The sequence below is a fragment of the Dendrobates tinctorius genome, unplaced genomic scaffold, assembly GCF_039654945.1.
Source record: "Dendrobates tinctorius isolate UK_male_01 unplaced genomic scaffold, ASM3965494v1 ptg000439l, whole genome shotgun sequence".
Lineage (NCBI taxonomy): Eukaryota > Metazoa > Chordata > Amphibia > Anura > Dendrobatidae > Dendrobates > Dendrobates tinctorius.
Window position 1 is genome coordinate 269,097 of NW_027362102.1, and position 23,052 is coordinate 292,148.

The window sequence follows — 23,052 nt, forward strand, 5'->3', positions numbered from 1 at the left end:
TAAATCTCCAGTTTGTTATCATATATGAATGTTCAGCTTCCCCGTGTTCATTGAAGTAATTTATAGGCTTTGTTGGATCCGGTGAATTCTTCGTCATTTGGATGAAGCGCTGTAACTTCCGTGTGTATTGTACAAATCCGGTTGTGGAATTTTCTTGATATTTGTCTTTTACAAATAAGAACATTTCATGTAGAGCTTTAGCCAGAACTTCTACTGCGTAATATAATCTCGGAGAAAACCCTGATGAGAGGTAATTCCTCATACTTGGCACAGTATACTCAACCAGATCAAAAATCTCGCTCTCTGTCCACTTGACTGAAATGAAGGAATCTTTATCTCCATTATCTAATAGAGAATCTATTGTTTTCAAAAATATCCTATCTTGGGTTATAATGTGAATTTTCTTGTAGTTTTTCGCAAAGTCTTCCACACCAGGAAAAGGTTGTGATGAAATGTCCACTGCTAGACTTCCGTTCAATATTGGAAAGTCTTCTTCTCTAATGAAGTAACTGGAGACCCAGAATGGTGGAAAGATGAAAGTTTTGTCAATAAACAGAAAAGGTAAGTCCGCTATTAATTTAACCTCTTTAGAGTAGGTCCCACAAATGATAATGATACTGACTTCTGGATGCTTCAAAATTGCTAAAATATTGTACAACTCTATATCCCTTTTAAGTTTTATGGTGAAGGCCACACAGATCCCATGTTCTCTCATGTGATTTGTTAGTATCTGCAGTTCATTCTCTCCATTATCATAATCTGATACTAAAATCCCAACCCAGGTCCAGCCAAAATGCTTCAACAGTTTGGTGATTACCATATAGTGGATGTGGTGATTTTGGACTGTTCGAAAAACATGTGGATAGAGGCGCCTGTCAGATAATGAGCGATCGGTGGATCCATAACTGATCTGCAAAACACAAGAAACATTTTGAGGCGAGTGATTAATGTGCTGGAAAAACACCTTCATAGGCTGCAATATTTTTGAGCAAAAAGGAAGTTTGTAGTGATGATCGAATAGTGAAATATTGGGATTTGGAAATATCGGAACAGATAATTTCTCATATTGGGGTAATCCGGACAGAATAGTGAATCCAATACAAGTCAATTGGAAAGCAAATTATTTTCAGGTGGACCCAACAAACAGTTCATGGGGCTGAGAAAAAAGCTGGAATGGATGGAAAAGAGCTAAAACTAAATGGGAACAGCATGGAGACGATGCCGCAGGCCTTTCTGACTCACATATGGGATCTGGGAATAACGTCAGAATATTGCGCCGGTTTTACAGATTTTAAAAAAGACTTATCAAATCAAACCAGAAATCTTTTATAAAGGGAAAAATGCTAAGAAACATTATTTCAGTCACAATTATATATTTATAGATCAAAATAATATATATATACTTATCCTTTCGCACATGTTCACACGGAGCGTTTTGGCTTTATTTTTTACTTTAACATTTGTGAGGGCGCTCGCTCATATATTTGGGAGGACCCTCCCTCATGACAAATAGTCAGCAATAAAGTGGAATACAACTTCCCCATCCCTTTACAATGCCAGATAAAACATGCCCTTACCACCACCACCATGTCCACCGCCATGTCATTATGTGGCCCTCGCTGACAATTAGCAGAGCGCCTGTTGGTGACTTTGGAACCTGAGTTTGTAACGGCCCTCAGGTGGCCCTGTGTCTTACATTTGGGAGAGTTCAAACTCCTGCATTTGGGAGGATCCTCCCTTGTGCCAAATAGTTACCAGATAGCAGAATCCATATTCCCCATCATTTTACAATACCAGATAAAACAGGCCCATTTGAATTTTGGGCTTTAGCTGCCACCACCACCATGCCCACCACCATGTCATTATGCGGCGCTCACTGACAATTAGCAGAGCGCCACCATGTGCTATGAAACCTGCGTTTTGTAAGGTTAAGAGTTCATTTTTGCCCCCGGATCGCAATGGAGCTGCTGTCATAGTGGGTGAAGCCGCTGTAGGGTGAATATAATACAGGATTTGGGGAGCTGTGTGATCAATGTCAGGAAATCGGGTTCTACCAGACACCAAAAGAATTTTTATTCTGTTAAACCAGAGAGTTATGTGACACAAAGTGGTTACTAAATAACATTTCCCACATGTCTACTTTCCATCAGCACAATTTTGGAAACAAATTTTTTTTTTGTTAGGAAGTTATAAGGGTTAAAATTTGACCAGCGATTTCTTATTTTTACAGCAAAATTTACAAAACCATTTTTTTTAGGGACCACCTCACATTTGAAGTCACTTTGAGGGGTCTATAGGGCAGAAAATACCCAAAAGTGACACCACTATAAAAACTGCACCCCTCAAGCTACTCAAAACTACATTCTAGAAGATTACCCTCCAAGAAAAAATGGACATTTTAATTTTTAAAACAAAAATTTTCTTGTAGCATCAAATCTAAAATTTGTTGGGCAATTTCTCCTGAGTACACCGATACCTCATATGTGGTCATAAACCACTGTTTGGGCGCACGGCACGGCTCAGAAGGGAAGGAGCGCCATTTGACTTTTTGAATGGAAAACATGCTGGAATATTTAGCGGTTGCCATGTCACGTTTGGAGAGGCCCTGTGTGCCTAAACTTTGGAGCTCCCCCACAAGTGACCCCATTTTGGAAACTAGACCCCCCAAGGAACTTATCTACATGCGTAGTGATCACTTTGAACCCCCCAGGTGCTTCACAAATTGATCGGTAAAAATAAAGTACCTTTTTTTCACAAAAAATTTCTTTTAGCCTCAGTTTTTTCATTTTCACATGGGCAACAGGATAAAATGGATCCTAAAATTTGTTGGCCAATTTCTCCTGCGTGCACAGATACCTCATATGTGGTCATAAACCACTGTTTGGGCGCACGGCAGGGCCCGTAAGTGAAGGAGTGCTATTTGACTTTTTGAATGGAAAATTAGCTCCAATCGTTATCGGACACCATGTCGCGTTTGGAGAGCCCCTGTGTGCCTAAACAGTGAAAACCCCCCACAAGTGACCCCATTTTGGAAACTAGACCCCTTATGGATCTTATCTAGATGTGTAGTGAGCACTTTGAACCTCCAGGTGCTTCACAGAAGTTTATAACGCAGAGCAGTGAAAATAAAATATCATTTTTTTTCCTCAAAAATGATTTTTTAGCACGCTATTTTTTATTTTCACAAGGGTAACAGGAGAAATTGGACCACAAAAGTTGTTGTGCAATGTGTTCTGAGTACACCGATACCCCATATGTGGGGGGGAACCACTGTTTGGGCGCACGGCAGGGCGCAGAAGGGAAGGAGCGCCATTTGACTTTTTGAAATTAAGATTACCTCTAATCGTTAGCGGACACCATGTCGTGTTTGGAGAGCCCCTGTGTACCTAAACATTGGAGCTCCGCCACAAATAACCCCATTTTGGAAACTAGACCCCCTAAGGAACATTTCTAGATGCATAGTGAGCACTTTGAACCCCCAAATGCTTCACAAAAGTTTATAATGCAGTGCTGTGAAAATAAAAAATATTTTTTTTTCCTCAAAAAATTATTTTTTAGTGCGCAATTTTTTATTTTCACAAGGGTACCAGGAGAAACTGGACCCCAAAAGTTGTTGTCCAGTTTGTCCTGAGTACGCTGGTACCCCATATGTGGGGGGACCACTATTTGGGCACACGTTGGGGCTTGGAAGAGAAGTAGTGACATTTAGAAATGCTGACTTTGATAGAATGCTCTGCAGGCATCATGTTACATTTGCAGAGCCCCTGATGTACCTAAACTGTGGAAACTCCCCACAAATGACCCCATTTTGGAAACTAGACCCCCCAAGGAACTTATCTAGATGTGTGGTGAGCACTTTGAACCCCCAAGTGCTTCACAGAAGTTTATAACGCAGAGCCGTGAAAATAAAAAATCATTTTTTTCCTCAAAAAAAAAAAAGATTTTTAGCTCACAATTTTTATTTCCCACAAGGGTAACAGGATAAATTGGACCCCAAAAGTTCTTGTCCAGTTTGTCCTGAGTACGCTGATACCCAATATGTGGGTGGGGACCACTGTTTGGGCACACGTCATGGCTCGGAAGGGAAGTAGTGGCATTATGAAATGCTGACTTTGATGGAATGGTCTGCGGGTGTCATGTTACATTTGCAGAGCCCCTGGTGTGCCTAAACTGTGGAACCCCCCACAAGTGACCCCATTTTGGATATTAGACCCCCCATGGAACTTATCTAGATGTGTGGTGAGCAACTTGAACCCCCAAGTGCTTCACAGAAGTTTATAACGCAAAGCTGTGAAAATAAAAAATCATTTTTTTTCCTCAAAAAATGATTTTTTAGCTCGCAAATTTTTCTTTTCACAAGGGTAACAGGAGAAATTGGACCCCAAAAGTTGTTGTCCAGTTTGTCCTGAGTACGCTGATACCCCATATGTGGGGAAGAACCATTGTTTGGGCGCACGTAAGGGCTGAGAATGGAAGTAGTGACATTTTGAAATGCAGACTTTGATGGAAAGGTCTGCGGTCGTCGTTATGTTTGCAGAGCCCCTGATGTGCCTAAACAGTAGAAACCCCCCACAAGTGACCCCATTTTGGAAACTAGACCTTCCAAGGAACTTATCTAGATGTCTGGTGAGCACTTGGAACCCTCAAGTGCTTCACAGACGTTTATAACGCAGAGACGTGAAAATAAAAAAATCATTTTTTTTTCCAAAAAAATAATTTTTTAGCCCACAATTTTTTATTTTCCCAAGGGTAACAGGAGAAATTAGACCACCAAAGTTGTTGTGCAATTTTTCCTGAGTATGCTGATACCCCATATGTTGGGGTAAACCACTGTTTGGGCACACGTCGGGGCTTGGAAAGGAGGAAGCACCGTTTGACTTTTTGAACGCAAAATTGGCTGGAATCAATGGTGGCACCATGTCGCGTTTGGAGACCCCCTGATGTGCCTAAACAGTGGAAACCCCTCAATTCTAACTCCAACCCTAACCGCAACACACCCCTAACCATAGCCCTAACCCCAACAAATCCCTAACCCTAATCCCAACCCCAACCATAACCCTAACCCCAACACACCCCTAACCCTAATTCCAACCCTAACCCTAATTCAAACCCTAACCCTAGTTATAACCCTAACCCTAATTCCAACTCTCACTCTAATTCTAACTCTAACCCTAATTCCACTCTAACCCTAATTCCAACCCTAACCCTAATTCCAACCCTAACCCTAATTCCAACCCTAGCCCTAATTCCATCCCTAACCCTAATTCCATCCCTAACCCTAATTCCATCCCTAACCCTAATTCCATCCCTAGCCCTAATTCCAACCCTAGCCCTAATTCCAACCCTAGCCCTAATTCCAACCCTAGCCCTAATTCGAACCCTAGCCCTAATTCCAACCCTAGCCCTAATTCCAACCCTAACCCTCTTTCCAACCCTAACCCTAACTCTCTTTCCAACCCTAACCCTCTTTCCAACCCTAACCCTAACCCTAATGGAAAAATAATTTCTTTATTTTATTAGTTGATCCTGCCTATGGGGGTGATAAACGGGGGGTTTATTTACTTTTCATGCTATTTTGATCACTGTGAGAGTTTATCACAGTGATCAAAATAGAATGAAGGGAAATTGCAGCCGGCGTGCGGACTGCGCATGTGCCTGCCATTTTCAAGATGGCGGCACCCATGAAGCAGGATCGCGGGACACCGGGAGGCGGAGAAGGACATCGGAGGTACCGGGGGGGGTGAGGGGTGGGTCGGAAAGTGGGGGGAGCACAGAGAAGGGGGAGGGGAGCCGATGATGACGGCGGCGGCAGCACATTGCCGCCGTCAGTCAGTATCGGGGGCCGATCGTCTGGTGAGCCGTGGGGGGGGGTCGGATCACTGTCTCCAGCCATGTCCGATGCTACTGCAGCATCGGCCATGGCTGGATTGTAATATTTCATCAATATTCATTGATGAAATATTACTATCGCTCTGATTGGCTGTTTCACTTTTAACAGCCAATCAGAGCGATCGTAGCCACGTGGGAGCTAAGCCACGCCCCCTGTGGTGAAGAACAAAGCCCCCTGTATCTGCGGGTCGGGTGACCTTTCAGTGACCTAGGTCAACCGACCCGCAGGGGGCTTTAAAGTCATGACGCCACATAGGCGTCATGGGTCGCTCTGGCACAACTTTTCATGACGCCTACGTGGCGCCAAAGGTCGTGAAGGGGTTAACAGCAAGATTTTAGTTAGTTTGTTCGGCGTTTGTATCTCAGTCAGATAGTTAGCAAGCAAGCAAGTTAGCAAGGCAGAAATAAGCCATGTGTCCATCCAGTTCAGCCTCTATTCCGTCAGAATAAATCCCTAGATCTATGTCCTACTAAAGACCCTAAGCACTGTAAGATACAGTATCATTACGCTCCAGGAAGACATCCAGGCCTCTCTTGAACCCCTCGAGAGAGTTTACCATCAACACCTCCTCAGGCAGGGAATTCCAGATTCTCACTGCCCTAACAGTAAAGAATCCTCTTCTATGTTGGTGGAGAAACCTTCTCTTCTCCAGACACAGAGAATGCCCCCTTGTGACCATAACCTTCCTTGATATAAACAAATACTCGGAGAGATATTTGTACTATCCCCTTATATACTTATACATGGTTATTAGATCGCCCCCCCCAGTCATCTTATTTCTAGGCTAAATAATCCTAATTTTGCTAATCTCTCTGGGTATTGTAGTTCCCTCATCCCCTTTTTTAAATTTGCCACCCTCCTTTGTACTCAATATAATTCCATTATATCCTTCCTGAGCACCGGAGTTCAAAACTGTACACAGTACTCCATGTGCGGTCTAACCAGGGATTTGTACAGAGACAGTATAATGCTCTCATCATGTGTATCCAGATCTCTTTTAATGCACCCCAAGATCCTGTTTACATTGGCAGCTACTGCCTGGCACTGACTGCGCCAGGTAAGCTTATCATTAACTAGGATCACCAAGTCCTTCTCCATGTCAGATTTACCCAGTGGTTTCCCGTTCAGTGTGTCATGGTGTTATCAATTCCTTCTTCCCGTGTGAAACTGTCATGTCGCTCTCACCCGGGGCGGTAATTCTGCGCTCGACGTCACCACTTCCGTTCCGGTGCCGCGGCCACTCCGGGAATCCCGTCGGGTGCGCACGCACACCACTCGCTCTCAATCCCATGGCTGCACTGTGTTGCTAAGTGCGCATGCGCTCTCCTCTCTGCCCTGACTGCAGCCACACCATCTCTATTGTCCTGGGAGACCTGACCCGGAAGTCTGTTGTGAGTTCATTTTCCCCTTCACCTTTGATGTCTGATGAACTCCCTCTGCTGGTGAAGGGAGGTAGTGAAATTGATTTGGATGGGAAGAACCTGTCATCTAAACTGGTGGAGTGTAACTGGACATCTGGAATCTCTGAGTGGATATAAGGCAGCCGACGCCCTGCAGGGTTGCTGGTGATCCTTTCTGCTCTGAGCTCTGGCCTCCAGGTTAGTTCCTGTCTTCTAAAGCTAAGTTTTTGCCCTGCTATTATTCCATGAGATTTTGTCTGGTTTACTTAGTGTTTGTGTTCAGCCAGCCCTTGCTGGGACGGGCTGAATTCCATTTTTGTCTCTGATAAGTTGATCTCTTTGATCTGTTTTCAGAATATACATGAGTGCTGATATAGTGATTTTGAAGTCTAGCGACTTCAGGGCCTTTTTTCCTATCAGATGGTTGGGACATTTTTGGTAGGGTTTTTGCGGATTGCAGTCAGCATCATTTCTGTCCTGTCCTATCTAGTTAGTTGGGCCCCATCATTTGCTCAGCCTGTCTTTCTGTCTGTGTTTGTGTTTTCATCTGTTTTTCACCGACAATACATGTTGGGGCTGTCTATTGCTTTGGGGTCTGATCTGGGGCAGCTTAGATTTCCCCTTTCTTTCTTTAGGCTTATTTAGTTCTCCGGCTGTGACGAGGGGTCTAGGATCATCGTAGGAACCCCCCACGGCTACTGTTAGTTGTGGTGAATGGGATCAGTGGTCTGCAATCCGCTAGTTACCAACCTCTCTGGTTTTCTGGACTTAGCTTGTATTTTTGTTTTCTCCTCCTCTGGTGACTCATTCATAACAGAATCACCAGCCATACCGCAGATTCTAGGGTACTCAATAGCAGGAGAGAATTGTAAAAAAAAAAAAAGTGTCAGAATTTTTCTTTTTTGTGTATATTTTTTCCTCTATTTCTATGAGGCTATAGGGGAAATTTTTTCTTAATGGAGATTAAGCAATTGTCTGATCGTGTGGAGCAGCTCACTGCTGGAGTGCGGAGAATTTCCACCTATCTTGCTCATTCACATGCTGCTGAACCAAAGATCCCTACTCCTGATGTGTTTTTTGGGGATCGGTCTAAATTTTTGAATTTTAAGAGTAATTGTAAATTATTTCTTGCCTTGAAGCCTAACTCATCGGGGAGCTCTGCGCAGCAGGTTAAAATTGTCATCTCTTTGCTGCGCGGCGATCCCCAGGATTGGGCGTTTTCTTTGACACCTGATGATCCTATTCTAACTAATGTGGATGCATTTTTTCAAGCCTTGGGGTTGTTGTATGATGAACCTAATGCTATTGATCAAGCTGAAAAGGCCCTGTTGGCATTGAGCCAGGGTCGGGATTCTGCAGAGTTATACTGTCAAAAATTCCAAAAGTGGGCGGTCCTTACTACCTGAAATGATGGTGCTTTGGCAGCCCTCTTTCGGAAGGGTTTGTCCGAAACCGTAAAAGATACCATGGTGGGATTTCCTGTTCCCTCTGCTCTTGACGATTCTATGTCATTAGCCATTCAGGTTGATCAGCGTTTATGTGAACGCAAAACTACACGAGAGGTGTTGCCACCTGTTGAACAAATGTCTGAACCTATGCAATTTGATAGAGTTTTGTCTAGGGCGCAACGTCAGGAGTTCAGAAGGCGTAATAAGCTGTTTTTTTTCTGTGGAGATGCCTCTCATATTATTTCTGTCTGCCCTAAACGAGAGAAACGTTTTGCAAATACATTTGCTGTGGGTGGTGTTCAACCTAAGTTTCTTCTGGCAATTACTCTGATCTGCTCCCTGTCCACATTTTCTGCTAAGGCTTTTGTGGATTCGGGAGCGGCTCTGAACCTGATGGACTTGGATTTTGCTAAACGTTGTGGGTTTCCTATGACACCTCTGTGGTCGCCAATCCCTTTGAGGGGTATTGATGCTACTCCTTTGGCGAAGAATAAACCTCAGTTTTGGACCCAGGTGGTAATGCGGGTCGCCCCAGACCATCAAGAAAATTGCAGATTTTTGGTGTTGCATAATTTGCATGATGCCATTGTTCTGGGGTTTTCCTGGTTGCAAATCCATAATCCAGTTTTGGATTGGAAATCTGTGTCTGTGGTGAGTTGGGGTTGTCGGTGTGCCCTTAGTGGCGCTCCTGTTTTCTCCACCTCTCCCCAGTCGCATGATGTTCCTGACTATTTGGCTGATTTTTATGATGTATTTAGTGAGAATGAGTCTGCGTCTTTGCCTCCTCATAGGAGTTATGACTGTGCAATTGAGCTGAACCCTGGGTGTAAATTTCCCAAGGGTCGTCTTTTCAATTTATCTGTACCCAAGCACGAGGCTATGCGATCCTATATTAAGGAGTCGTTGGAGAAGGGTCATATTAGACCATCCTCTTCACCCTTAGGTGCTGGGTTTTTTTCGTGGCCAAGAAAGATGGTTCATTAAGGCCTTGTATTGACTATCGTTCCCTCAACAAAATTACTGTTAAATATCATTATCCGTTACCCCTGATTTCTGATCTATTCTCCAGAGTTAAAGGTGCTTGCTGGTTTACCAAGCTTGACCTCAGGAGGGCGTATAATCTTATTCGCATTAAACATGGGAATGAATGGAAGACGGCGTTTAATACTCCGGAGGGACATTTTGAGTACCTGGTGATGCCTTTTGGGCTCACTAATGCCCCTTCTGTCTTCCAGTGCTTCATGAATGATATTTTCCGGGACTTTGTGGATACATTTTTGATCATCTATCTGGATGATATTTTGATCTTTTCCAAGGATTGGGATTCTCATGTGGAACATGTTCGGACTGTGTTCCGGATTTTGAGGGAGAATTCCCTGTATGTTAAGGGATCGAAATGCCTTTTTGGTGTACAGAGGATTTCATTTTTGGGATTTATTTTGTCTCCGTCAACTATTGAAATGGACCCGGCCAAGGTACAGGCCATTTATGATTGGGTTCAGCCCACTTCTTTGAAGGCCCTCCAGAAGTTTTTGGGTTTTGCTAATTTTTATCGTAAATTTATAGCTAATTTTTCTGGTATTTCCAAGCCATTGACTGATTTGACTAAGAAGGGTGCTGATGTGCTGAATTGGTCTCCGGAGGCTGTTTCTTCCTTTCAGGAGCTGAAGCGGAGGTTCACTTCTGCTCCGGTTTTGCGGCAACCTGATGTCTCGCTCACATTTCAGGTAGAGGTGGATGCTTCTGAGATTGGTGCAGGAGCTGTTTTGTCCCAAAAAGATCCTGTAACATCTAAAATGAATCCCTGTGCTTTCTTTTCCCAAAAGTTCTCCCCATGCGAACGTAACTATGATGTGGGGAATCGGGAACTGTTAACCATGAAATGGGCATTTGAGGAGTGGAGACATTGGTTGGAGGGACCTAAACATCAAGTCGTGGTCCTTACTGACCACAAGAATTTGATTTACCTTGAGTCGGCCAAACGCTTGAATCCTAGACAGTCTAGGTGGGCTTTGTTTTTCACACGTTTTGATTTTGTGGTCTCTTTTCTTCTGGGCACTAAGAATGTCAAGGCAGACGCCCTCTCTAGGAGTTTCTTTGCTGATTCTCCTATTGTGACCAAGCCTGCTACCATCTTAGGTGAGGGGGTAGTTCTTTCTGCCATCTCGCCCGATTTGAGACGTGCTCTGGAAGAGTTTCAGGAGGACAAACCTGAGCGTTGTCCCATTAAAAAAATGTATGTTCCTGACCAGTGGAGGAAGAGAGTAATGTCTGAAGTTCATTGCTCCGCATTGGCTGGTCATCCAGGTATTTTTGGTACTTGAGATTTGGTGAGTCGGTCTTTTTGGTGGCCCACCTTGTCTCGTGATGTCAGGAATTTTGTGCAGTCATGTGGGACTTGCTCCCGGTCTAAACCTTGTTCTCGCTCTAGTGGGTTGTTGATGCCTTTGCCGGTGCCCAGGAGGCCATGGACCCATATTTCAATGGATTTTATCTCTGATATGCCTGTCTCTCAGAGAATCACTGTTATTTGGGTGATTTGTGATAGATTCTCTAAGATGGTCCATCTTGTACCAGTCCCTAAATTGCCATCTTCCTCAGAGTTGGTGCCCGTGTTTTTGCAACAGGTGGTTCGCTTGCATGGGATTCCTGAGAACATTGTATCTGACAGAGGAGTTCAGTTTGTTTCTAGATTTTGGAGGACTTTCTGTTCCAAGCTGGGAATTCAGTTGTCCTTCTCCTCTGCGTTTCACCCTCAGACCAATGGGCAGACAGAGAGAGCAAACCAGACTTTGGAGTCTTATTTGAGATGTTTTATTTCTGCTGATCAGGATGATTGGGTTTCATTTTTGCCCTTGGCCGAATTTGCTTTAAATAATAGAGCTAGTTCTGCCACTTTGATGTCACCTTTTTTTTGTAACTTTGGGTTTCATCCTCGATTCTCTTTAGGGCAGGTGGAGTCTTCTGCCTGCCCAGGTGTTTACACTGTGGTGGAGAGAATGCACGAGATCTGGGACCAAGTGGTGGATAAGTTGTCTCTCTCCCAGGAAAAGGCCCAGCGGTTTTCCAACCGGCATAGGACCATTGGTCCCCAGTTTAAGGTGGGTGATATGGTTTGGTTGTCATCAAAGAATATCTCTATGAAGGTGGCTTCTCCAATGTTTAAACCTAGATTTATTGGACCTTACAAGATTTTGGAGATTCTTAATCCAGTCTCTTTTCGATTGGCTCTTCCTGTCACATTCAAGATCCATAACGTGTTTCATAAGTCTCTGTTAAAGAGGTTTGTTGAGCCAGTAGTTCCGGTGGTGGCACCTCCTGACCCTGTATAGGTTGAAGGTAATGTGGAATATGAGGTTGAGAAGATACTGGATTCTCGTCTGGCTAGACGGAGACTGCAGTATTTGGTTAAGTGGAAGGGTTATGGCCAGGAGGATAATTCTTGGGTCCCTGCATCCGATATTCATGCCAAAGATTGGTTCGTGCTTTTCATCGGGCTCACCCAGATCGCCCTGGTGGCATGGATGAGGGTTAGGTGACCCCTCCTCAAGGGGGAGGTTCTGTTGTGAGTTCATTTTCCCCTTCACCTTTGATGTCTGATGAACTCCCTCTGCTGGTGAAGGGAGGTAGTGAAATTGATTTGGATGGGAAGAACCTGTCATCTGAACTGGTGGAGTGTGACTGGACATCTGGAATCTCTGAGTGGATATAAGGCAGCCGACGTCCTGCAGGGTTGCTGGTGATCCTTTCTGCTCTGAGCTCTGGCCTCCAGTTTAGTTCCTGTCTACTAAAGCTAAGTTTTTGCCCTGCTATTATTCCATGAGATTTTGTCTGGTTTACTTAGTGTTTGTGTTCAGCCAGCCCTTGCTGGGACGGGCTGAATTCCATTTTTGTCTCTGATCAGTTGATCTCTTTGCTCTCTTTTCAGAATATACATGAGTGCTGATATAGTGATTTTGAAGTCTAGCGACTTCAGGGCCTTTTTTCCTATCAGACGGTTGGGACATTTTTGGTAGGGTTTTTGCGGATTGCAGCCAGCATCTTTTCTGTCCTGTCCTATCTAGTTAGTTGAGTCCCATCATTTGCTCAGCCTGTCTTTCTGTCTGTGTTTGTGTTTTCATCTGTTTTTCACCGACAATACATGTTGGGGGCTGTCTATTGCTTTGGGGTCTGCTCTGGGGCAGTTTAGATTTCCCCTTTCTTTCTTTAGGCTTATTTAGTTCTCCGGCTGTGACGAGGGGTCTAGGATCATCGTAGGAACCCCCCACGGCTACTGTTAGTTGTGGTGAATAGGATCAGGGGTCTGCAATCCGCTAGTTACCAACCTCTCCGATTTTCTGGCCTTAGCTTGTATTTTTGTTTTCTCCTCCTCCGGTGACTCATTCGTAACAGAAGTCCCAGCACTCATGCTCTATATCAGGCTACCTCTTGCTACGGGAGGTGCCTGATTATTATTGTGCTTCTTTGCTAGGCCTGCTTGGTCCCTGCTTGGCTGTGCTTTGTATTCAGGTCCCTTGCCCTGTGCCATGCTTCTTAGCACACGCTCTGCTCCTGCACTGTGCTCTGTCGTTCTCCTTAGCACATGCTCTGCTCTTGCCCTGTGCTCTGCTGTGCTCCTCAGCACATGCTCTGTTCCTGCATTGTGCTCTGTTGTGCTCCTTAGCACACACTCTGCTCGTGCGCTGTGCTCTGCCGTGCTTCTTAGCTCACGCTCTGCTCCTGCCTTTTGTCCTGTCGTGCTTCTTAGCACACCCTCTGCCTTGCCTTGCACCCAGGCGTGTTTCCCAGCATGCGCTCTGTCTAGCTTTGAACTAAGGCATGCTATCCTGCACGCACTCTGCTTTTCTCCATAATGGGCGTGCTTGTCTCTGCACATCATATGCGCTCCCATACCTAGCATGCTCCCGTACACGCCTTGCACTACCCAGTGCCCAGTGTGCCCCCATGTTCATGCCCTGTACTGTCCTGAACCCTCCATACTCCCATGCACATGCCCTCTACTATCCTATATCCTGCGTGCCCCTGTGTCTACACTTTGCACACGTTTGTATTCTGCACGCTCCCTGTTGCACCTTGCTAGACACATTCACTCGTGTTTTTTGTGAGCTGGCCACCTGGTTCCAGCAGTCATACTACTTTACCCACCTTGGTCTGCCCCTGATGCCCCCAGTATAGGGGGTGGTTCTCACTAGGTCAGCTTGCCTTGGGTGGGTTGGTATCACGAGCCAGAGGGTCCACTCAAGGAGTTGTCACAGTAACCTTACATTTATCAGTGTTAAACCCCATCTGCCACCTTTCGGCCCAAGTTTCCAACTTATCCAGGTCCATCTTCTCTTGCATTGATGGCTTTATATAGTTTTGGAAAGTGTAGCCAGTATAACTAGATAGTGACCAGTATGGCTGTAAAATTTACCTTCCGGAATTTTCTATTTTTTTGGGGGGGTATTACTGAGATTCACAGACAAAGTCATCAGGGCACATGTCCTACAAGTGTGTTGTGCACTGCTTTTATTGTGCTCCATGCACGATTATAGCATGGAAAAAAGCCTGCTGCATCCCATATTTTAGCTAGTTAGATAGGTGGTTGTATATCAGTCAGATACTGTCGGTAGCTAGTGTTCAGTGTGGCTGTTAAACCCTTTCTGACATCCAACGTACTATCCTGTCTACGGTACCAGGGCCCGTATGACCATGTACGGGATAGTACTTTGAGCCCTTAAATGCGATACCACGACTTAAGTCGCGGAGATTGCATAAAAATTCCTACTCCATTTTACCTTAGGGAAAATGGCGTCGGGCTCCCGGGCTGCGATCCCCCCCCCCCGGCCTCCAGAGTGCTGTGATTGGCTGTTTAATTCTGAACAGCTAATCGCAGCGTTTCTAATTGTTTCAGCCTATCAGGCTGAAACAATGAGGTCCTAGGCTAGGATTGGAGTACTGATGTACTCGATCCTAGCCCCTGTGCCTGGCAACTGGGTCCTCACTCTAGTTGAGGATTCCTGCAGAGAGGTCACACACAGCAAGAGCTCCTGTGCTGGGTATTGTGGTGCCACAGCAGCCTGCAGCATCACAATCTCTGCGGAAGACAGAAGAAAGAAAAAAGAAAAAAACACCAACTGTAAGTGTTACCTGATCCCCGATCCTAGACCAAGCTATCTTCACCCCTCAATCTATCTTCATCCCCCCAATCACCTCCATCCCCCCTTCTCCCTCTTTTTACCACCCTCCACCCCCCCTTTTGCGTCACCTCTGTGCGCAGCCGCCGAGCGTTGATTGGTGACGCAGTTCACCAATCAAAACTCGTGCTTGCTTTTTTTCCTCAGCCCCCTTTGTGCCACCTCCACACACACTTCCTGCAGCCGCAAAACTTTGGTAAGTGATGCGTGTCACTTATCAGAGCTTGTGCCTGCCGTTTTTCCATTTTTTTTACCCCCCTTGCGCCACCTACGCTACAACCCTAACTGATCCCTGTCCGATCTCTTTTCATCCACCCCAATCCCCCATCCCCCTTTTTTACCCCCCTCCATCCCCGTTTGCACAGCCACTGAGCGTTGATTGGTGACGCAGTTCAGCAATCAACACTCGTGCTCACTTTTTCTCAGCCGCCTTAGCGCCAACTCCGGACACGCATCTGCCAGCTGCTAAACTTTGATAAGTGACACAGTTCACTTACTAGAGTTTGTGCCTGCCATTTTCCTTTTTTTTTTATCCCCCCTTGCGCCACCCCCGTGCACACATACAGCTGCCGTCGAACTTTGATAAGTAAAACAGTTCACTTATTAGAGCTCGTGCTGGCTGTTTTAGACACTTTTATTTTCGCCACCCCCGTGTGCACATCCAGCAGCCGAATTTTGATATGTGACATGTTGTTCACTTATCAGAGCTAGGGCCTGCTGTTTTAGCCTTTTTTTTCCACAGCTTTTTTTTTCAGAATAGTTTAAACCAATCACTATCCCCCACACATACACATACAGTTATCAATAAAGTACACCCAAGCACCATATTCACACAAAAAATGTCATCAAATTTGTCCCAACAGTGCTATTCAATGGAGGAGGCATATTCTTTCCTTGCCTCTGACCCTGATAGTAAGGGAGAGAATCCAACTTTTCTTTATTTTTCTGATTCTTCATCCTCTTCCTCTTCCCCCTCCTCACTTTCCTCCTTGGGTCCTGCAGAACCGCCACACAGATGCTCCAGGATAGAAAATGAGCCAGCGCCCACCATGCTGAACCAGCGCTCCCCATATGGACTTCACCCCCCGAAAATTACGAGCCACTGATTCCTGATTTTGTAGTAGAATCAGGAATCAAGTTTCACACCACCAGCCTCATAGAAATTGTCTTTTTCTCTGAGGATTTTATTAACCTCATGGTGGAGCAAACTAATTTGTAGGCTCGTCATTTTGGAACAAAACCAGCGTTCATAATTTTCAAACTGGTCTCCTGTAGACGCAGTTGAAATGATGCAGTTTTGGGGCCTGGTCCTCCATATGGGGATCCTGAAGAAGGCCGAACTTCGGCAATATTGGAATGTTAATATTGTTTATAACACTCCAGTGTTCCGAATGGTCATGGCACGGACGCATTTTGAGGCCATACACAAATTTCTGCATTACACTGATAATGCACAGTGTCCTGCACGAGATAACTCCAACTTGGACCGTCTGTTCAAAGTTCGGCAAGTCATCGAACACTTCAACAAAAAGTTTGCTGGTGTACGAAACCCACAGGTTTAGAGTGTACGAAGGGAAGGACACCAGGCTTGAACCACCTGAGTGTCCTCCTTTCCTGGGAGTGAGTGGGAAAATTGTGTGGGATTTCGTGCACCCACTGCTTGATAAAGGTTATCACTAGGGTTGAGCTACTAAAAAGTATCGGATCGGAATGGATTGGCCGATACAAAAAAATATCGGGTATCGCCGATTTCGATACCGGAAGTCCCATTCAAGTCTATGGGACTTCCGGTATCGGAATAAGCAAAACCCTTTTTTTCCTTGTACAGCCTCTCAGGGGTCTGTACGGGCCTTCCGGGGGTCTGTGCCGACTGGCTGGGGGTCTGTGCCGACTGCGTGGGGTCTGTGCAGTCTCCGGGGGTCTGTGCCGACTGCCCGGGGGTCTGTGCTGACTTCCCAGGGGTCTGTGCCGACTGCCCGGGGGTCTGAGCTGACTGCCCGGGGGTCTGTGCAGGCTGCGGGGGTCTGTGCCGGCCTGCCGGGGAGCTGTGCCGGCCTGCCGGGGGGCTGTGCCGACTGCCCGGGGGTCTGTGCAGGCTCCGGGGGTTTGTGCAGGCATCGTCCTATGGGACTACAAGTCCCATCGGGCGATGCCTGCTACCATGACGGTGATTGACACATTAGCCAATGATGGGACAGTAGTAGTCCCATCATCCGGCTGTGTTGAATGAAAAAAAAAAAAATTACATACTACATACATACAACATACATACAACATACTACATACATACTACATACATGCTACATACTACATACATACTACATACATGCTACATGCTACATACATGCTACATACATGCTACATACATACTGCATACATGCTACATACATACTACATACATATTACATACATATCACATACATACTACATACATGCTACATACATACTACATACATGCTACATACATACTACATACATGCTACATACATACTACATGCATTCTACATACAACATACATGATACATACATACTACATACATGCTACATACTACATACATGGTACATACATACTACATACATGCTACATACTACATACATGTTACATACATACTACATACATGCTACATACATGCTACATACATACTACATACATGCTACATACATACTACATATATACTACATACTACATACATACTACATACATGCTACATACATGCTACATACATACTACATACATAGTACATGCATACTACATACATACTACATACATACTACATACATACTACATACTACATACATGCTACATACATACTACATGCATGCAACATACATATATACTACATACAATACATTCATACAATACATACATATAGACATACAGTACATATAACATAGAGTACATACTTTCCATCACTTGTCACATTGTTCCCCGAAGTCATTGTCATCTGTAGATTAAAATTTAAAATAACAAACCACAAATATACTTACCCTTGATCCGCAGAATTCCACGTGTGTCCCACGCCGATATTGCGTGGAGAACAGCAGCATCGTGGAATCGTGGATGTAGTATGTAGTATGTATGTACCATGTATGTAGTATGTATGTAGCATGTATGTAGCATGTATGTAGTATGTAGCATGTATGAATGTATTGTATGTAGTATATATGTATGTTGCATGCATGTAGTATGTATGTAGCATGTATGTAGCATGTAGCATGTATGCAGCATGTAGCATGTATGTAGCATGTATGTAGTATGTATGTAGTATGTATGTAGCATGTATGTAGTATGTAGTATGTATGTAGTTTGTATGTAGTATGCAGCATGTATGTAGTATGCATGTAGTATGTAGCATGTGTGTAGCATGTATGTAGTATGTATGTAATATGTATGTAGTATGTATGTAGTATGTATGTAGCATGTAGCTTGTATGTAGCATGTATGTAGTGTGTATGTAGCATGTATGTAGTATGTAGTATGTATGTAGTATGTATGTATGTAGTATGTAGTATGTATGTAGTATGCATGTAGTATGTAGCATGTATGTAGCATGTATGTAGTATGTAGTATGTATGTAGCATGTATGTAGCATGTATGTAGCATGTATGTAGTATGTAGCATGTATGTAGTATGTATGTAGCATGTATGTAGTATGTAGCATGTATGTAGTATGTATGTAGCATGTATGTAGCATGTAGCATGTATGTAGTATGTATGTATGTAGCATGTATGTAGTATGTATGTAGTATGTCATTTTTTTTTTTTTACATTAAACACATTAGCCGGATGATGGGACTACTACTGTCTAGAGTTGAGCGATACCGTCCGATACTTCAAAGTATCGGATCGGAATGGATCGGCCGATCTTAAAAAAAAGTATCGGTATCGCCGATTCTGATACCGGAAGTCCCATTCAAGTCTATGGGACTTCCGGTAACGGAATAAGAAAAACCCTGTTTTTCCCTTGTACAGCCTCTCTGGGGTCTGTACGGGCCTTTCGGGGGGCTGTGCGGGCCTGCCAGGGCGTCTGTGCAGGCTCCGGTGGTCTGTGTCGGCCTGCCGGGGGGGCTGTGCAGGCTCCGGTGGGCTGTGCCGGCCTGCCGGGGGGCTGTGCCGGCCTGCCGGGGGGATGTGCAGGCTTCGGGGGTCTGTGCAGGCATCGTCCGATGGGACTACAAGTCCCATCGGGCGATGCCTGCTACCATGACAGTGATTGACACATTAGCCAATGGTGGGACAGTAGTAGTCCCATCATCCGGCTAATGTGTTGAATGTAAAAAAAAAAAAAAAAATTACATGCTACATACATGCTACATTCATACTACATACATGCTACATTCATACTACATATATACTACATGCAACATACATACTACATATATACTACATGCATGCTACATACATACTACATGCTACATACATACCACATACATACTACATATATACTACATGCATGCTACATACATACTGCATGCTACATGCATGCTACATACATACTACATACATACTACATGCTACATACATACCACATATATACTACATACATACTACATACAATACATTCATACAGTACATACATAGACATACAGTACATATAACATAGAGTAACATACTTACCAATACTTGTCACATTTTTCCCCGAAGCCATTGTCTTTTAAAGGAATAAATATTAACATAACAAACCACAAAAATACTCACCCACGATCCGAAGCAGTCCACGAGTGTGTCCCACGACGATCTTGGGTAGAGAACTGCAGCATCAGCTGATGCCGCCGTTCTCTACGGGCTGCAGGAATCCAATGACGGAAGGTAGGTATCCTTCCGCACTGTATTCCTCCGCCACTTAAAAAAAAAAAAGTCCCTAGTCTCACTTTATGCCATTGCTGCGTGGGAAATTCCCACACAGCAATGGCATAAAGTGAGACTAGGGACTTTTTTTTTTTTAAGTGGCGGAGGAATACAGTGCGGAAGGATACCTACCTTCCGTCATTGGATTCCTGCAGCCCGTAGAGAACGGCGGCATCAGCTGATGCTGCAGTTCTCTACCCAAGATCGTCGTGGGACACACTCGTGGACTGCTTCGGATCGTGGGTGAGTATTTTTGTGGTTTGTTATGTTAATATTTATTCCTTTAAAAGACAATGGCTTCGGGGAACAATGTGACAAGTATTGGTAAGTATGTTACTCTATGTTATATGTACTGTATGTCTATGTATGTATTGTATGAATGTATTGTATGTAGTATGTATGTAGTATATATGTGGTATGTATGTAGCATGTAGTATGTATGTAGTATGTATGTAGCATGCATGTAGCATGCAGTATGTATGTAGCATGCATGTAGTATATATGTAGTATGTATGTGGTATGTATGTAGCATGTAGTATGTATGTAGCATGCATGTAGTATGTATGTAGCATGCATGTAGTATGTATGTAGCATGTAGTATATATGTAGCATGTAGTATGTATGTAGCATGCATGTAGTATATATGCAGTATGTATGTAGCATGTAGTATGTATGTAGCATGCATGTAGTATGTATGTAGTATGTATGTAGTATGTATGTAGCATGCATGTAGTATGTATGTAGTATGTATGTAGCATGTAGTATGTATGTAGCATGCATGTAGTATATATGTAGTATGTATGTAGCATGTAGTATGTATGTAGCATGCATGTAGTATGTATGTGGTATGTATGTAGCATGTAGTATGTATGTAGCATGCATGTAGTATATGTGTTATGTATGTAGCATGCATGTAGTATGTATGTAGTATGCATGTAGTATGTATGTAGTATATATGTGGTATGTATGTAGTATGTATGTAGCATGCAGTATGTATGTAGCATGCATGTAGTATATATGTAGTATGTATGTAGTATGTATGTAGCATGCATGTAGTATGTATGTAGCATGCATGTAGTATGTATGTAGCATGCATGTAGTATGTATGTAGCATGCATGTAGTATGTATGTAGTATGTATGTAGTATATATGTAGTATGTATGTAGCATGTAGTATGTATGTAGTATGTATGTAGCATGTAGTATATATGTAGTATGTATGTAGTATGTATGTAGCATGTATGTAGTATGTATGTAGCATGTAGTATGTATGTAGCATGCATGTAGTATATATGTTATGTATGTAGCATGCATGTAGTATGTATGTAGTATATATGTAGTATGTATGTAGCATGCATGTAGTATGTATGTAGTATATATGTGGTATGTATGTAGTATGTATGTAGCATGCAGTATGTATGTAGCATGCATGTAGTATATATGTAGTATGTATGTAGCATGTAGTATGTATGTAGCATGCATGTAGTATGTATGTAGTATGTATGTAGTATTTTTTTTTTTTTTTAACATTTAACACATTAGCCGGATGATGGGACTACTACTGTCCCATCATTGGCTAATGTGTCAATCACTGTCATGGTAGCAGGCATCGCCAGATGGGACTTATAGTCCCATCGGACGATGCTTGCACAGACCCCCGGACATCAGCACAGCCCCCCGGCAGGCCGGCACAGCCCCCCGGCAGGCCGGTACAGACCCCCACAGGGTGCACAGACCACCGGCAGGCCGGCACAGCCCCCCGGCAGGCCGGTACAGACCCCGGGCAGTCCACACAGCCCCCCGGCAGGCCGGCACAGCCCCCCGGCAGGCCGGTACAGACCCTGGGCAGTCCACACAGCCCCCCGGCAGGCCGGCAGAGACCCCCGGAAGGCCCGAAATGACGGCGCATCATGATGCGCACACACCGCGCATCATGATGACGTCAGGCTGTCAATCAACTTTGAACTTCCGATTCCGATGCAGACTTCCGATATTGAAAAAATATCGGAAGTCTGTATCGGAATTCCGATACAGCAAGTATCGGCCGATACCCGATACTTGCGGTATCGGAATGCTCAACACTACTACTGTCCCATCATTGGCTAATGTGTCAATCACCGTCATGGGAGCAGGCATCGCCCGATGGGACTTGTAGTCCCACCAGACGATGCCTGCACAGACCCCCGCAGCCTGCACAGCCACCCAGACAGTCGGCACAGCCCCCGGCAGGCCGGCACATCCCCCCGGGCAGGCCGGCACGGCCCCCCGGGCAGGCCAGTACAGACCACCCGGGCAGGCCGGCACAGACCACCCGGGCAGGTCGGTACAGACCACCGGAAGGCCCGAACTGACAGCGCATCATGATGCGCACAGACCGCGCATCATGATGATGTCATTTCGGCAACCAATCATTTTGGGACTTCCGATTCCGGTATCTGATATTAAAAAAATATCGGTACTCGGTATCGGAATTCCGATACAGCAAATATCGGCCGATACCCGATACTTGCGGTATCGGAAAGCTCAACACTAGTTATCACCTCTACACTGATAACTTTTGTATCAGCATCACACTCTTCAAATCCCTCTTTGCACGAGGTATCGCAGCCTGCGGTACTGTCTGCAAAAATCATAGAGGTCTCCCGAAGACAATACTTGGGCAGATGCTCAGAAAAGGAGAGCGCAGAGCCCAATGTAGCGACCACCTGCTGGTGGTCAAGTACAAGGACAAGAGGGATGTTCTTCTCTTGACCACCATAAACAGTGATGGCAACGCCCTCTGCACTGTACAGGGAACCTCTACACAGGTCAGGAAACCTGACTGTGTACTGGGGTACAATAAAAACATGGGGAGCGTTGATCTCTCCGATCAACTCCTCCAACCGTACAATGCTTTGAGGAAGGCCGAGGTGTGGTATAAAAAGCTGGCCGTGCATATTGTCCAAGTGGCAATGCTCAACGCATTCCTGCTGTCACGATGTGCACACCACACCGATATGTATTACCTTCAGTTCCAGGAGGTAGTGGTTAAGGCCCTGGTGTTCGACACTCAGGAAGGAGCGGGCCCCTGTACTTCTGGAACTGAAGGTGCTCGTATTGTACCAGGTCAGCATTTTCCGGAGGTGGTCCAGCCAACCGAAAGACAAGGTAAGCCGCAAAACAGGTGCCGAGTGTGTTACAAAAAGGGAATACGCAGGGACACCATTTATCAATGCGACACCTGCCCCGAAAAACTTACCACACCTCCATGCACTACTAATATACTTTACTGGAAACATTATATTAGTTGG

At 44.7% G+C, this 23,052-nt stretch overlaps 1 protein-coding gene across 1 annotated transcript in view; it reads left to right on the top strand.

Annotated features, from left to right (window-relative positions):
• Positions 1-436: 436 nt before the first annotated feature.
• Positions 437-23,052, top strand: part of LOC141077355 (uncharacterized) — a 46,167-nt gene continuing 23,551 nt past the window's right edge. The window contains exon 1 of the mRNA XM_073564234.1: positions 437-561. Within this exon, the coding sequence (XP_073420335.1) occupies positions 534-561 (28 nt within the window). The 5' untranslated portion in view covers positions 437-533. The remainder of the gene's footprint in view (positions 562-23,052) is intronic.